The sequence below is a fragment of the Tubulanus polymorphus genome, chromosome 3, assembly GCF_964204645.1.
Source record: "Tubulanus polymorphus chromosome 3, tnTubPoly1.2, whole genome shotgun sequence".
Classification (NCBI taxonomy): Eukaryota; Metazoa; Nemertea; class Palaeonemertea; order Tubulaniformes; family Tubulanidae; genus Tubulanus; species Tubulanus polymorphus.
This window is the reverse complement of record NC_134027.1, coordinates 12,191,920-12,210,334: the sequence shown is the minus strand read 5'-3', so window position 1 is coordinate 12,210,334 and position 18,415 is coordinate 12,191,920. Positions and strand designations below refer to the sequence as shown.

At 26.7% G+C, this 18,415-nt stretch overlaps 1 protein-coding gene across 1 annotated transcript; it reads left to right on the top strand.

Moving 5' to 3' along the window:
* Positions 1–16,488: 16,488 nt before the first annotated feature.
* On the top strand, positions 16,489–17,550 carry LOC141902083 (C-C chemokine receptor type 5-like). Its single transcript, XM_074789725.1, has one exon. The coding sequence runs from the start codon at positions 16,489–16,491 to the stop codon at positions 17,548–17,550; it is 1,062 nt and encodes a 353-aa protein (XP_074645826.1).
* Positions 17,551–18,415: the final 865 nt, after the last annotated feature.

Genomic DNA, 18,415 nt, shown 5'->3' with positions numbered 1-18,415 from the left:
TTTCCACCAGTCGTTTCTTTGAATTTATTTTCAGTTTTAGGATTTATTATCGAGAATCCGAAATGACTTATCTGGACAGTTATGGTTACTGCTCCTAATAGATAGACAATAGTAGTGAGATAATCTAAATCCTAATTCAAATAAAAAGTATTAAAAATTACATATCTTCAACTAGCTAGTATTAGTTATTGTTTTTTTAATATTTTCTTTTCAAAAGAATACTTTATATCACAAATAAAAAATACTAAAAAAACAATAACTAATACTAAAATTCTTTACCTTTAACTAAGCTAGTATTAATCTAAAGAGATACTAGTATCATTTGAAGAATACTTATTATATTTTTTTCGCTTTTTTCTCTAATATAAATGTCAAAGAAATCTAATAAGAATAGTATTGATATTGAAAAGACATTAGATGATTTGGGTATTAGTGATAATAAAGATACAGTTGTTTCTAATTCTATTCAAGTTAATAACAATATAGATTATGAATACTATTTGTATTGTAAGCATCATCTAGAACTATTGATTGCCGGTGGAAAAACTAATGAGTTTTTAAATAGAATCATTACTTTTCAAGAACTAGACTCTATGAAACCAGATAAAGTAATAAAATATTTTAAGATTTATGAAGAAGCTAGATTAGCTAGAATAAATGATTCTATTTCAGATGGTATTGTCAAATGTTATTCTAAGTTATGTAACCAGTTAATACCAATTGATGATGAAAATAAATTATATAGTGATTTAAAAAATGACTACTTAGTTATGACTGAATTACAAAAATGGGTTGGTTATGCTTCATTTCAATTAGGATCGGTTATGACATTAATTTCTACTGGTGTCATAACATTTTCGAACATCAAACCTATGGAATATAAATCAGGTAAGAACGAAACAGATGTACTACAACCAAACGTCGAAACAGAAAATGAATCAGAACAAAAATTAACTAAAATAAATGAGTGATGGAGTTAAGAAAAAGGCTAGATCCGAGAAACAAATTAAATGGGCAAGAGAATTAGGTAAAAGATCTTCAGAATTAAAAAAAACTAAGAAAAAGAAATTAACTGATATAGAGAAACAAATTATATGGGTAAGAGAATTAGGTAAAAGATCTTCAGAATTAAAAAAAGCTAAGAAAAAGAAATTAACTGATATAAATGAATCACAGAAATTATCTGATATTGATTCGAATGATAATCCATCTGATTCTTCTAATAGTGGAAGAAATAATTACTTATATATTACAATTGGATTAGTAACAGTTATTATATTATCCGGTGTAATATATAAATCAAAATTCAAATCTGATGATAAAGATGATTCCAATTATAATCGGAAACTTAGTTATCCGTGTACAGACAATAAACCTATTATACCAGAAAATAAGTCAAATCATAAAGCCATTGAAACTAAATCTAAATTATTATTAATGGATTAAAATAAGATGAAAAAAGAACAATATTTAAGAGAGTTATATCATAACCCAGAAAGTGAAGTATCATATTCTAACGTTTCAGAATTATGGAATAAAATTAAATCTGATAATAGTGATATAAAATATAGTGAATTAAAATCATGGTTACAAAATCAACCAACATATCAAATCCACAAGAAAATGGATAAAACTTATTTAACAAGAAAAGTTATGGTTTCATATATCGATCAACAATGGCAAGCAGATTTAATTGACATGAAGAACTTAGAAGAATACAACAAAGGATATTTCTGGATATTAAATGTTATAGACATATTCAGTAGATACGCATGGTCAATTCCAATCAAAAATAAAACTGGTATAGAAGTGACAAATGCTTTTAAATCTATATTTAAAGAAGCTATTCCAGATAAGATACAATTTGATGAAGGTAAGGAATTCTATAACAAACATTTCAAAAAACTATTATCTGATAACGATGTAGATTATTTTTCAACACACTCAGATAAAAAAGCATCTATTATAGAAAGATTTAATAAAACATTGAAAGCTAGAATGTGGAAATATTTTACTGCTAACGAAACATACAAATATATCGATATATTAGATGATTTAGTGAAAGGTTATAATAATTCTAAACATAGTTCTATAAATATGAAACCTATACAAGCTAGAAAAGAAGATAATTCGGAAATAGTATGGAATAATTTATATGGAGCATTTGTTACACATGATTTCGGTGAACCTAAATTTAAAATTGGACAACACGTTAGAATATCTAAATATAGAAAAACCTTTTATAAAGGTTATACTCCAAATTTTACAGAAGAAATATTTAAGATTAAAAAGATAATATTAACTAAACCATTTGTTTATAAATTAGAAGATCTAAAAGATGAAGAAATATTAGGTTATTTCTATGAACAAGAATTATCACTTGTACCAAATCCAGATGAAATAGAATACAAAATAGAAAAAGTATTGAAAACAAAAACTCTTAAAGGAAAAAAATATTCTTTGGTGAAATATAAAGGATATGATGATAAATCTAATGAATGGATTTTATCTAGTAAAATTAAAAGAATAAATGAATAAAGATTTATTTATATTTGAACCGCATAATATGTTAGTTACTGGTGTAACCAATTGTGGTAAAACACATTTCATATTAGATTTGTTAGAAACTATTTATAAGAATCATTTTGATAATATAATATTATTTTGTCCTACTTATGAAATGAATAAAACATATAATAGAGATATAGTTGATACTTATAAAGGATGAAATACATTATTCATTGTAGATGATTGCGCAAATTTACATGATTCAAAAGTTAGAGAAAGTGAGTTATGTTATCTAGCTTTCTCTGGAAGACATTTCGGGATAACAACATGGGTTTTAAATCAAAAATATAATTCAATTGTTAAAGACTTTAGGGAGAATATAAGATTTCTAGTTTTATTCTACAATAAAGATAGAAAATCTATGCAACAATCATTGGAAGAAAATCAAATTATACCTACTGAATTATATGATGAATATATGAATAAATTAAAGAATAATAAAGGTTCAAAATTATTACTGAGATTACAATTTCCATATGAATATAAATTTATAAAATAACTATTTATATACCTATGTATTAGATACCCTATTAGATACCCCAATACCTGATACCCTAATACCTGATACCCTAATACCTGATACCCTATTAGATACCTTAAATACTAAAAAACCCCCTTTTTTAAAATAAATATTATTTATACAATTTTCAACCAATTTATTTTTATTATTTCAACTAATATATGAATAAGTTTGAAAATAATAAAGGTTATTTATTATTACTGAGGTTTCAACATAAATTTAAAAAAGAAATATAATTCAAGGTATTTTCAAATAATATGTATTAGATATGTATTAGATATGTATCAGATACCTTAAATACCTTAAATACTTAAAACCCCCTTTTTATTTTCTATTATTTTATACAATTTTCAACTAATATTATTATTTGAATTAAATATAATTAATATCTTAATCACTTTCACTATCAGACCCTAACAATTTATTCAAACTCTCTACCGTATCATCATCAATAGTTGTTTTATTGTTATACTTATTCATCCTTTCTACCGCATCATCAAAAGTTTCTTCTTTATCTTTCACCAAAAGTGTGTCCACATAATCTTTAATATCAATATCTGTAACTATATCACCATGTGGGTGCCATACGGCACCATTTTCATTATCATCTTTATTAGTGTTTGCTCCTAATATTTCATTTACAGTGTTTGATCCTAATATTTTATTAGCATCGGTTAAATCTAATTCATCTTTATTAGGTGTTGCTAATAATAAATCCTCATATAATTCTTTACCATTTACTTTTTGATTTGAAACAAACTTTGTAACATATCTAAATGGGTGTTCTATAAATTCGCTTAAACCAACACGTTTTATAACATTAGTAATATGTACCCTTGTATTCATATGTTTATTCCAATTTGATGGAGCGTTTGAAAATTCACCTTTACAATAATCACAATAATTTCTATTTAATATTATTTAATTATTAGATGTAGAAGGTATTACATTATTAGATGTAGAAGGTATTACATTATTAGATGTAATAGGTATTACATTACTTAAATTATCAACAACACCACTTTTATTATTATCGATTTCTATTAGTTTAGTTTTATAAATTTTGAAAATAGGATCAAATATCAAAGCTATATTACGAGGTATTACATTATATCCACCATCATTATTTTCATGTGTATCGATGTATGGAATATGTTTATATACTTTACCTCCTTCCATTTATTATATATATTTTTATCAAAGTTAAAATTTTAATACATAACACTATCTAATTGTGAATTTACAATATTTAATTGCGCGTCAGATATAATATAAATGTGCATTTTAAAATTTTTGATTCCTTTATTCTTTGTCATGAATAATTGTATTCCATCTTTAGTGTTCTGTAGTTTTTTTCCAGAACCATGTAATGAATTATCCTCTGTTGTTCTAAAATCTAACCATAATGCATATTTATTGCCGGTATAATAATCAATTTGATTAATATTACAATTTTCAGATGATTTTACTTTTTCATTCATAAAATTCTTTCTAATTTCTGGCCATTGATCTATCATTCTCATTCCTTGACAAAATATTTTATTTGCTATTCCTTCGATAGTTATTTCTACTTTTGTTATTTCAGGATTATAATAATTATCAACATTTATTGCGCCATTAGTATATGTTGCAATTGTAAAAAATATTAATATACCTTTAATAGATCTTCTTGGGAAGTTAATATTCTCATTAATTATTTCATCATTTGCATTAATAGTTACGGTTTTAAATTTATCAATATAATCATATAATAATGAAAATCCTTGATTGTATTGAGTTTGAATTATACTTGAAATATTTTCATCAGTTACTGTATCATATTCTAAACATATATTCGATAATTTATAACCCATATCTTTAACAACACCAGATAATACAATTTCATTTACAGGAGCAAATGTTATTTCAAATATAATATCTTCTTGAATTACGTATTTATATAAAGGTGCGTTGTTATTTATCAATTCAAAGTCTAATGGAATTTTATATTTGCTTCCATAAATCTTTTTTATCAAATTATCTGTGGCACGAGTTACTATTGCGTCATTAGCTCCCGATCTTAATTTATTATGGTTTTCCGATTGAATACCCTGAAATATATTATTTCTATTTTCTTTAGTTAACCATAAATCTTTATAATGCATAAATAAATTATAATCATCTAATGAGAAAACTGTTTCTGGACCAATCTTTATAGTTAATTTTTTAATCAAATATCTTCCAACATTATCAACAACATAATTATTATTATTACCGATTACTTTTATATCGGCTGATAAATAAATTTTGTGTTGATCGAGGGATTCTAACGTATAAAGTTTCATCGGGATTAATATTAGAAGGGTTATGAGTAATTATATGATGTGATCTTTCTGCTTTAATAGCATTAGATATTCTAGAAATCTTAGAAGGACTTATATAACTCCCACTCATTTATTTAACAAAAAAATTAATTATTTATTTTTTATCATGTTTACTAACCCAAAAATAATAGCACTTACAACTGTAATTAAAAATAAAATAATATGTTCAGCAGCAAAGTTAAGAATGTTTCCTGCAGATTTCAATATAAAACCAACAATTGATGCAATAACTCCTGGCAATGCTGCAGCAGATTTTTTAGATAGTTCCCATAAATATTTTGCAAATTTCTTTAAACCATCTTTAACTTTATCTTGTATAGAATTATTATCATTCGGGGGTTTATCTGGTTTATTGGGAGTAGGAGTAGATTTCAAAGCATTTGATATAGCTAAACCTATTGTTGTAAATAACATAGTTACAGCTGTTAGAATTGAAAGAATTGTTATTCCTTCAAACTTAAATAATAATTTTATTCTATCTTTCAATGATATTTTAGAATCTGGTTTTATTAGATATCTTTTAAAAACATCTTTTAATCTATTAATATTATAATCATATGATTTTAATAATAATTTAATTTCTTCTTTTTGTAATTCTATGTTATATTCTAAATCATCTTTTTCTTTTTCTAAACGTAATTCTTTTTGCCTATATTCTATTTCATCAAGTAATTGATGATCTAAATCAGACTTTAATTGTTCTATTTCTTTATTTTTATCAGTTAATTCTTTTTCTAAAGTTCTAATTTTAAAATCTCTTATACTTTTATCATGCGCAATTTTATCAGATGTATGTCTTATACTAATAATTTCTCTAATTGCTTTATCAGAAAATATATCTAAATCTTCTAATTCTTGATCTGTTGCATCAAGTAATCCATTCGGTAAAAGTTTTTCAATTGGAATTTTATTTGATTTAAGTTTACTATTTTTGGAAGTTATATTCTGTTCAGAACTTGTTTCTGGTTCTAAATTATTATCGATTGTTTCAACTAATTTATTGATTCTTTGTTTAAATACTCTTTCATTTTTAATAATTTCTTCTTGTGTTACATCTTCTATTTCATTACTATTTCTTATTATTTTAATTCTAGATAGTAATGAGTCAGACTTAAGCAAAGTTGATTCTGCTAATATTTTTTTTTGTTTTTTATAAGAGATATCAATATAATAATCATCTTTCAAACGATAATAATATTCACCATCTAAAAACTTTAATTCTTGTACTAAAAGTCTAGCGCCTCTATCATTTATATTATATCCAGATTCTTTAAATACATGTTGAAATTCATACATAAATTCATAATTTTCTAAATTTTCTCTTTCTAAACCTGGGTTTAAATTTTCAGTAGGTATTCTCGATCTAATTCTTCTATCATTTTCTTCTGTTGATGGGACTTTAGAACCACTATCTGCTAAATTAGAATTATATGCTGATTCATCATCATTATCAATATTAGTTTCATTAAGATTAGCACCTGCATCATTATAATCATCATCAATATATCCTTCATTATTATTTCCCATGTCATCCAATGGAATATCTTCTCCACCTTCTGCCATTTACATAATAAAAAAATTAAAATTTAAAATATAATATTCCTCCTATAACAATTCCTATACAGGTTATAGCTAATTTAGTATTTTCATGGGATTTATTATCATCATTTAGTTTAATTATTTCATGTTGAATATTATCAGTTTTTATATATCACCGTGTGGGTGCCGTACGGCACCATCTTCTGATGATCTAATTAGATTATTATAACCAATTATATTTCCCATCTTCAATACTAAATCATTAGAAATAATTAATAGATTAGGGCCTATACAATAATTTAATCTAATATGTGATTTATCTAAATAATTTTGATATCTTACAATGTTTTCTGGAATCGATCTATTTTTATCATTATGAATGGAATCTTCAAATAAAACTTTAAATTGTTTTTGTGTATCGAATGATGTATTCAAATTTCCAATTATTGGGGATCTTGTTTCAACTTGTGCACCTAGAATACATATCAAATAAGTTCTAATTGATTGATTTATTCTTTCTATACCTGATTTTGTAAATCCTTCACTATTTTCTAAAATAAAATAAACCCAACCATTATTGTTTTCTTGTTTTAAATGATCATAAAATTTCGGTAATTTATTGAAATTTAATGTTTCTAAATCCTTAGTTTCTATTTTACCATAACCTAATTTATTATTATAGATATTATAAAAGCTATTAGATGGTATGGGAAGTGCACAATATTCTGCAATCTTTTTAGGGCAAGGAAGTGATCTCATTGTTCCAATTTTTGTTCTAAAATCAGAATTATTTATATCTATATTAAATTCATTGCAAATTTTATAAAACTTTGATAAATTAATATTATTATCTAATTCTTTAAAATATCTAGATCCTGGTAAAGCACACTCTAATTCATTCAATATTATTCTTATTTGAAAGTATGTATGAAATCTAAATAAACTTTGAATTAATTTATATTTAGAATTATTCAAATGATCATTCCAACTAATTCCATATCCTGTTGTTGCACCATAAACAGCAAAATTTAATTGGTTCTGCCAATACTTCATATTAGATTTTAATAACCATTGTTTTTCATCTTTCAATTTTTTAAAATTAATTAAATATACATGAAATATATTTTCCATCTTTGCATTAAAATTATTAGTTTCAGTAACATAAATTTTTAAATTAGTTAATGAATCTAAAACTTCATTTCTATATGTAATATCTTATTAAAATCTATTGCTGGAATATTATATTTAATTGATTTATTATATTGGAAAGCTTTTGGAAAACTATCTACCATTTATATAATTAAAAAATTAATAATTTATTAATTCTTTTAATAATTTATCTTGTTCTTCAACTGTTATATGACCATTTAAACTTATTATATAATCTAGTGTGTTCTTTAATTTATTAATTTCTTTTATATTAGTTTTAATTTTTTCTTTATTACTTTTTATATTTAATTTTGAACTTATACCAGTTAAAACACTTGAACTTAATCCTAACACACCAATTGATATAGCTAAAGGTGTTAATGGACTGAATATTGCTAGAAATGTTATTACAGAACTAATTGTAACCGAACCACTTATAATCAAATAATATATAATTTTACTTTTTAAATATTTTTTCTTTTTTATCTTTAAGTCACTTTCAAATTCTAATATTTGTTTTTCTAAATATGTTTTTAATTTAGTTTTATTTATATCATGAGGAATAATATCAATATTATCAACTTTATCATCCATTTATTTAGCAAAAAAAAATTACTAATTAGTAAACTTATATGCTACAAATATAACAATAACAGTTCCACCTAATATCCATATTATTTCATATTTCTGTTGTTCTTTACTCGGGGTATAATAATCTGATAATTTAGGTTTGTATAGATGTAATTTTTCTTTATTGGTTACCGCGTTATATAAACTCATTGCATCATCAACTGATTGAAAATCTCTATGTGAAATCTTCTGATCATATAATTCTTTATTGATGTAATCCATATAGTTTTGTCTCTTTTCTCTATATTCTTCTGCTGCTTTATTGTATTTCTCTAACGCTAAGTTATGTCTTCTTTGTTCTCCTAATGAACTATTTTTATCAATATGTTTAAATAAATATCCACCACCAGTAAATGCTAAAGCGTTAACAATTGCCGATCCTATAATAGTTATAATTGCAGAAGCCATTTATTTAACAAAAAAATTACACACTTCTTATATGGGAGGAATATATTTTTGTTTTTCTAAATAATCAATTGTTAAATTAGATAAAGTAATTGCTAATGTTAATTTTAAAATATAATTTATATCAAATCTATCAACATTAACACTTCCCATTTTGAATACTTTTTTTAATACCATTGAATAACCAACAGTTCCAACTGATAGTAATGCGCCATTATATAATCCAGTTATTATCCACTTATTATCACTCATTTATTTATCAAAAAAATTACTATCATCAAAATATTTAGTTATCTTAGTGATGATTAATTCAACATTTATTTCATTACTACTTTGATGATTATCATATATTTTGGATAATATGTTTTTGATTTCATCAATAATTCCATCTTCATTTAATTCATAATATTCTAAAGGTGATTTAATTAAATCAATTACTTTTTCTATATTATAATTTTCTTTATCAATCATTGATGCATTGTTAAATGATTTACTTTTTATATCAGTAATTACATCATTTAGTTTAATTCTCATTTCTTTACCATGTTTAAAATCAAACCCAAAACATATACTCGGTCCAACAGTTATATTCATTTATATAGTGAAAAAAATTACTCTTATAACTAATTCATAAACTACAGGGAAATTATTTAAATCAATTAAGTATCCATCATGATTTCTAATTTCTAATCTAAGATTATTAAAACGAGGAATGCATGGTTTGAAATCACATTCTGTTAAATTATAATTTATTTGCGTTCCAAATTCTTTAACATTTTTCAATGGTAAAATGTTTAGTAAACCAGAATTACAAGTTATATCTTTAGTTGCTTCGAATGTTTTTGTAGGATCGAATAAATTGCAATAAATATAAAAATGTGTGTAAGGTATTAAGTTTGGTGTAGTAGCGTCAATATTTGTAAAAGATCTATCTGGAAGAATTCCTAACAGTTTAGCTATAGGTTTTTTTACCATAAATTTATGTTTTTCACTATTAGACAACCTTATCTTTATTCTATCAGAACTCTCACTTTTTAAAAATCTAATACTAAACCCAGAACTACTACCTAATTTGTGCCAGGTTTTTCTATTAATTTCTTGTGCTAATGTATCTAAATTATATAACCCCGGTTTTAAATATATATAGGCCCGTTCATTTTTATTTTTATTAAAAATTAGAAAAGCTCTATGTTCAATAGTTTTATTCGATATATTGTAAAAAGAATTACATAAACTTATATTAACTAATTTTAAATCTACACAATTCTTAAATTCTCTATCTAATTGTACTAGTAAATTATGAGATTTATAATTTGTAAGTCTTCTAGAATCTACAAATATTCTGTATTCTTTTAATTCTACCATTTATTTTACATATTTTCTCATTCGAAATCTATTTCATGGTGCCCTTTTTCATTCTTACCTTTGTATACGAAATAGAAATCTCCAGAACATAATTCATCTAGATCTTCACTTGATAATCTATGAAATCTATCTGGTAAATATGTTCTGAATTTATATGTATTTCCTTTTAATCCTTCATATTCTAAGTGTATAACTAATTTATCTCCATAGTTATTAGTAACTGTATCAATATTTGTAATTAGATATTTCTTATGGATTGTTAATTCTGTTAACTTTTTGAATTTATAATATACAGATTTTACATTTTTAGTATCTTTTATTCTATCTAGAAATAATTTGTTTTTCTCACTGTGCGCTTGTTTACTCTCCATTTTAATAACATATTTTTATTAAAATTTGATTAACACGTTAGAATTCTTTTCATTATCTCGTTCTCTGTTGTTTCTTCTCTTTTAGATTTTAAGTATTCATCTAAATTACAACCATAAGCAACTGTATGAATTCCATCATCCAGAATATATTTTTTATCATCAAATGGGTTTAGACTTATCTTTTCAATTTCTTCAATAAACATTTCATGATCTTCAGATCTTAAACATCTCATCTTATGTTTTCTAACTTCTTCATTGAATATACAGTTGATGTAATCTTTGAAATGAATATTCTTTTCTACTACACTTTTGGTTATTCCTTTTAACTTTTTAGCTTCATGTTCTTTAGTTTTATATGAATACATTTTAGATCGAATACCTATGAATTCAATCATTTCTTCACCACCTAATTCATCTTTGAATTTACCGGGAATTTTTTATTATCATTGCTAAACAATTCATGATCTTTAGGATAGTTACTAAAATCAAAATGATGTTTTAATGTTTTTAAATCATCAGTTATGTTATCAGTTTTTATCTTTAATATGTAACTGTCAGTATCAAAATATAATATTTCTATATGTTTTTCTCCAAAAAGTGGTTGTAATACATTATAATAGAATTCATACATTAGTAATTTTGATAATTCTAAAACTGAAGCGCCAACATAGATTGGTTTATTAAATTTCATTGATGTTCTTCTCATCTTAACTGCAGCTAAATTTTCATCAAATATTCTGTTACCAATGAACTTAGGATATGATTGTAAATGCCTTGTCCTTTTACCATTACTGACTAACTCAATATCATTTCTATTTCTAATATTTTCACAAGTCTTACCTTAGAATGCATTATTCATAAACTTGAAGAAATCTTTCTCGAAATCAGTTTTAGCTTCAGTTCTCTGTTTGGTGTTAAAATCTATATATTTTTCTAACCACTTAGATTGACTAAATGAAATATATCTATGTACTTTTTTTAGAACCATTCCTTGATTCAAATAAAACTTTAACATTCTATAATGTACTACATAATTATATTTATCTTCTTGAGTTACCATTAACTTTTCTGTATGAATATGATTTTCGGGTTTAATTCTTTTTTCATAATTTGATAATTCTTCATGAGTTACAGCTTTATGTTCGGGACAGTAAGCCAGATTTCTAGATTTAAATTTAATATGTTCAAGATATTCTAAATCTACAACAAAGAAGTAACCAGTATCTGAATCATCTGCAATATCTAGGATTCTTTTCTTCCAATCAAATTTATCATTATTTTCATTCTGTAAAACTTCAGTTAATTCAAATACTCCATAAGGTTGTGGTTCCATCATTGCCCAACCATACAAATTATTTGCATCTATATATAATAACTTATATCCAGGGTTATCATTTACATTGAAATATCTATCACCTAATACACCTGAAACTCCTCCTCTTATAGATTTTTCAAATAATAGTAATTGATCTATATTTGTTAACAAATCCATTTTTATATCTGTAAATTTTAATCCACAATCCCATGTTAATCCTGGTGATGAATAACAATGACAAGGATCAATTTTGAAATATTTTAGGTTTACATCTCTAAACCTTTCGAATATGTCGGTTAATAATAATACATCTGATTTTAAATATAAATCTACTAATTGCCCATGATTTTCTATTTTGAAATGATTCCAAATATTCAATGTTCTATTATATACTTCATCTTTAACATATTCATTTTTTAATTCATCATAGAATTGTTCTTTCTCAATAATTCAGATATATTGAAATCAATATGATTTTTATAGAAAGAATATGGAATCGCTCCATTATATCTCATTAATTTAAAATCATCATTATTTGGGTAATATTCTTTTAATATCTTTAATTCATCATCAACTAATGATTTTGATAAGTTATCTAATGAACTATTTAAAAATCTATATGAATCTATAAATCTTAGGCAACCAAATTGAAATGATATATAATTCTCAGATGTTTTAGCTAACATTCTAAATTTATAAGTTGGTATTTTATCTTTTGATCTATTTGAATTTAATCTTTCTATTTCATTATTAATTTCTTCTATCTTATGGCATAACTGTTTGATAAATAAATGTGCATCATATCCTGATAGATTATGAAATATAACTGGTACAAAATTAATTTTCTTAGCTTGCAAATTGCAATTCTCATGCGCAGCGCCTCTAAACTTTCCATTCAAATGATCATGGTCTCTTACTTTTTTACCTTTATAATTAAATATCTTTTCACAATAATAACATTTACCTGCAAACGGAAATGCTTCTTTATGTTCTTCTGTCATTATAATTTCTATATTTGTATTCAATAATTTACTAAATCTTATTTCATATTCAATTAATAAGTCACAAAAATGATTGATAACATTTTCATTTCTATAATCATAATATTCACTTTCAATTAGTTCTGGATAATCAGATTTTATATATAACCCGAAAGCAGCAGCTGATTGATGAATCTTTTTAATTGTATTTGTTTTTGGTGGTTCATCTGAAAAATCATTTTCATTAGAATTTAATTTCTTTCTTTTCTAATATATTTCTTTTCTATCTTGATCAGTTAATTCTTTATTTAATGATTCAAAATCTCCATATATTACAAATGGTACTTTATTTTTGTAATCATATTTTTTGAATTCTAATATCTTATCATTTTCATTTGGTAAAACTTATTTACAATAATCATGATTTTCACATAATTGTTTATGATTTAATAATGTACTTTCATTACTGAATTTATGTAAACATTTTCTACATAGATATATTTTATTATGGTGATCATTTTCTGATTTAAAAAATAAATCTATTTGTTTAATCCACATATAATGATTCTCATAATATAGTATATCTATAACATCGTTTGAATCATAATCTTTTGATAGATATAAAGGTTCTAATGTATAATGTTTTATATTGTTACCTTTTGTATTTGGTAATTTGATTAAATCAAATACATTTATCTTTATATTATTATCTCTTTCTATTTTTGGGATGTTTTTAATTCTAACAGGATACTTATCTATCTTATAATTATTTTCAAATGGTTTATAATGAGTTAATCTAAAACTATGTGTAATATCTTCTGTTGGATGTAAACAACTTATTATAGCCCATAGAAAACATTTATCATCTTCATTTTGTACATTTATTACAGCATTAGTTTTAAATGGTAGTTTGATATAACTCGATGCTTCAATATCTGGTTCTTTATAATATGATATATTATTTTCATCTATTTGATTTAGTTAACTTATTATATTTTGTGTTATAAACATGTAAAGTCATAAATATTATTTCATCAAATATTAAACCAGATCCTTCAAAATATTTCTCTTCTATTTTAGTTTTTACTTCATTATAACATTTATCTAATTTATATTTATCATCTATATGTTGTTTTGAAATAATATGTTGTGAATGAGAATTTATATTATATATTGGTTTATCTTCAGATTTTATAAACTTTACTTTTGATGAAATACTTATTTTAGGATATTCAACATCAGTAATTATTTTTATAATATTTTTCATATTTTCTAAATGTTTTTTATTTTCTTCTGTTTTTCCTTTATGAAATTTAAACTCGATAGCTGCTGGACCAATATCACTTTTAAATGCTTCGGTTATCTCTATATCTTTTTTATTATCTAATGAATTAATATAATTTCTTACATCTTCCATGTATGGTCTTTTATTGTTTAATTTATTTTTTATGCTTTTAATTGTCTTCTGTTTCTTATCATTATCATTATCAAAATAATCTTCACCTAAAATATCATTATTCATATTTCTAATATGACTTTTAGATTTTAAATGTTCATTATAATATCTTTTATCACTGAATGATTGATTACATGTATCACATTTGTATGTTTCTTTTTCATTCTTTAATTCATCTAATTTAGATTCTAATATATCATCTTTATATTCTAGTTTCAATTTATTATCTAAATGTGTTTTAGTTTTATTGTGTCTTGCTTTTTGGGATTTATCTATATTGATATTACATGTTGGGCAGTAGTACTTATTTGCTTCCATTTTAATACTAAATTTTTTATTAAAATTGATTTTAGAAGTTCAATGATTTATATTATGCATTATTTCAATCACACTTTACTAACACTTTTAATGTTTAAAAATCTAACTCACACAAATATTAATATTGAAGTATTGTTGTAAATATATCTATATATTTATTCTATAAGAGCTCGTTAATTACTCGTTACTTATATATGTTATTCATTTAAATGTTATTCATATATATGAATATTTTAAGAGTAATAGGGATAATAGGCTTTCATATCAAAGGTCGAACGGGCGAGTGAGTAAAAAAATGAAAATAATAATAATTTACAGTTGAATTAGGAGTGTGCGCGACTAATTCAACTGTAAATTATTATTATTTTCATTTTTTACCATTTCGACCGTTCGACCTTTGGTATGAAAGCCTATTATCCCTATTACTGGCAGACATGCAGACACATTCGAATGACGCCCCAAACAGTGTACGATATTGCACGACTAGGTTGTGACAATCTCACTCATTCACCTGTTGAAGCTAGTTAATCTATAATACTCATCTCGTTGTATTTAAGCTTTATCCAGATAGATCTGTAAGCAATCCTTGAGGAAATAATTTCGACAGTTTTCAATCGTTTAGCGAACCGTGGACCAGCTGATGGTGAACAATAGCTTAATATTTTGGCGGGCCTTTTTTCTTCCTAATTTTGAATTTGTCAGAGGCGGATCCAGGAATTGTGAATAGAATCCGAGGCCTGTAGTTGTATACACACGCTTTGTTTATATAGATGTACATGAACGCAATCGCCGTAAAACGCAAAGTCCCGAGGTGGACCGAAAATGAATAGAAGAAAATTACGGGCAATAATTTACTACTGTGTAACTTTCTTAAACCAGGTTGCGTAATTGTTATCTTCGCAAAATTGGGGCGAGGCGTTCTTAGGCTTCGTCCCTGTTTGTACAGTGCGTATAACCGACGAAGTTTCAGTTTTTGAAATGAAGTTTTCTATAAAATCTTTTTTGAATTCCTGTGCATGTCGTCGATTCATGCGCTACATCGAGCACGCGCGTACTCATGGTGCAAAAAGATCGAACGGCTAAAATATCGGATTCGATTTTCACATTTAAATCGTGACATGATGTTGAATTTACGTGCAGCCGTCCCTTTCAATAACGACAACAAATTCTCACGATGAAAGTAATTCCAGATTCTGTGAAGAACTGAAAAGAAAACTTTTCAACACGATGCGTGCGTGTTTTGGAGCAGCAGTCGTATCTATTTCTCGCCTTGAAGCACGAAAGGTTCGCTGTGGTTTGATGATGAAAGCTAATTTCTAACGTAAGTTTGTTTTCGTTCGATTGCAAGAACTTTCTTCGTTAAAATATGGGCACTGACAGGCGTGCATGTGAAAGTGAGTTTACGTTGTCCGAGTAAACGACGTGAATGAAAAAAAAATAATGTAACGTCATGCGTAAGACGCAATACCCTACGACTAAGAAACAACCTACTGCTGACAGATACTAATGATGGATTACAATTTCACCACCGCTGTTCTCAACACGACCACGAATGACAGGCCGATCGAACAGCCACCACAACGCGATAACGTAAAACTCATCATCGATTTCTACCGTGCTTGTCTGTACCCATGTATTGTTCTCATGGGTATCGGAGGCAACGCTTTATCGTTGATCATTTTCCCGCGGATGAAAAGACGCGATAAATCGACGTCGCAGTATTTGACACTTTTGGCGGCCAGCGATCTGGTTTATCTTCTCACAAACGCCCTGACGGACAGTTGGATGAACAACGCCTTGCACGACTTCACGGACGGCCGAGTTGAATTCGACTTATTAGCCAGTCACGTGGTCGTATGTAAATCATTTCGGTTTTTTTGGTATATTTCCACATCGACGTCTACGTGGACTTTGATGTTGTTCAACCTAGAAAAATGCGTAGCGATACTTTTTCCGCTGAAACGAGAACGCTTGTTCACATCTCGCAAGCGGAAAATTGCGATTATTTTCACCGTTATCACAGCCGTGGTCGCCAGTTCGCCGTTTGTAGTAGTGTACGAACTGAACGATACGGGCACTAATTGCAATTTAACGTTCGTACGTCTGCCCGGTGCCGGGACGGCCATCTTGATCGTGATAAATTTGACAACCACTTTGGTGATACCGTGTTTCGTCGTGATCGTATCGAACGTGGTGATCGCCTCGACTTTGATTAAAACTCGCTACCGTCAAGCCACCGGAAGTTCGGCCATACAAAAACATGGCGGACTTTCAGACGATAAATCTTATCGATTTCTCGTCAACTTGATTTCGGTGTCGGCTCTGTTTTTGGTTACGGTGACACCCGCGTGTGTTTTGTGGAGTATGTTCTGGATTCGGGTTCTCATATACGATCTATACGGAAGTGCGCCGAGTTACGATGTTCTGTACTATGCTATTGTTTCGACGAATATTCAAGATTTAAATTTTTGTTTGAATTTCATCGTGTATGTCGTCTGCTTGGATTTTTATCAGCAAGAAGCTCGTAGAATTTTATGCAGGTGCTGCACAGCAATAAACAAGGATAAATGAAAGACCAATGGTCTTGTAGCTCATCTGACCGTTGACTTAGACACAGTTTAGACTAGTTAGGTTAAAAAAATGTAAGGGTAGCGTGCAAGTATCAAGAGGGACATGTATACCGGTAATACCCATGCCTTCCTCAAGCCTTCAAAGGAGCAATTGTTGAGGTACGGAGTCCTTCTAATAGTTGGTGTGCGACTCTTTTCACTAATGATGTTGACCGGCTTGTCTATTTGTCCTCAGCTATCTTCTTTCTTGAGCGAATATAAGTTGAAACATGTCTTTTTTACGACTACACTACTTCTTTATTTTCTTCTTTGTGTTACATAACTTTCTCCTTTATCGCCCCAACTCTCTTAACTTCAAAAACCTTAGACTTATCTACTATTTGGTACATTCTTTACATTCCTATACCCTTACCTCACCCGCTTCTATCCTTACCCTATTTGGTCCCTGCTACTTCCATTCTACTCCCTCCTGTACTATACTAACCATAATTTATAAGTCCTTACATTTTATAGTATAGTGTTTTATATGTTATAGTAACTAAATGCTGTTCTTTCTTTTGAACATACTCCCTCCTTGTAACCTGAGCCATTTGCATTCAGTGTGCGCAGTATCACACGTCTAGTGTGAGCTATTGCGCACACTACACGCGCACGCACGCACGCACGCACGCACGCACGCACGCACGCACACACACACACACACACACACAATCTTTTTCCACACACATAAAACCCTATAACTATTGCTTCTACGTTATACTCACCTGCTTTCCCTCCAGTCATGAGGTGACCCTTTTCGTCAAGACCTACTTATCGATAAAATCAGCAAATCAGATTATGGTTGAATTTAAATCAATTGCTGTGAC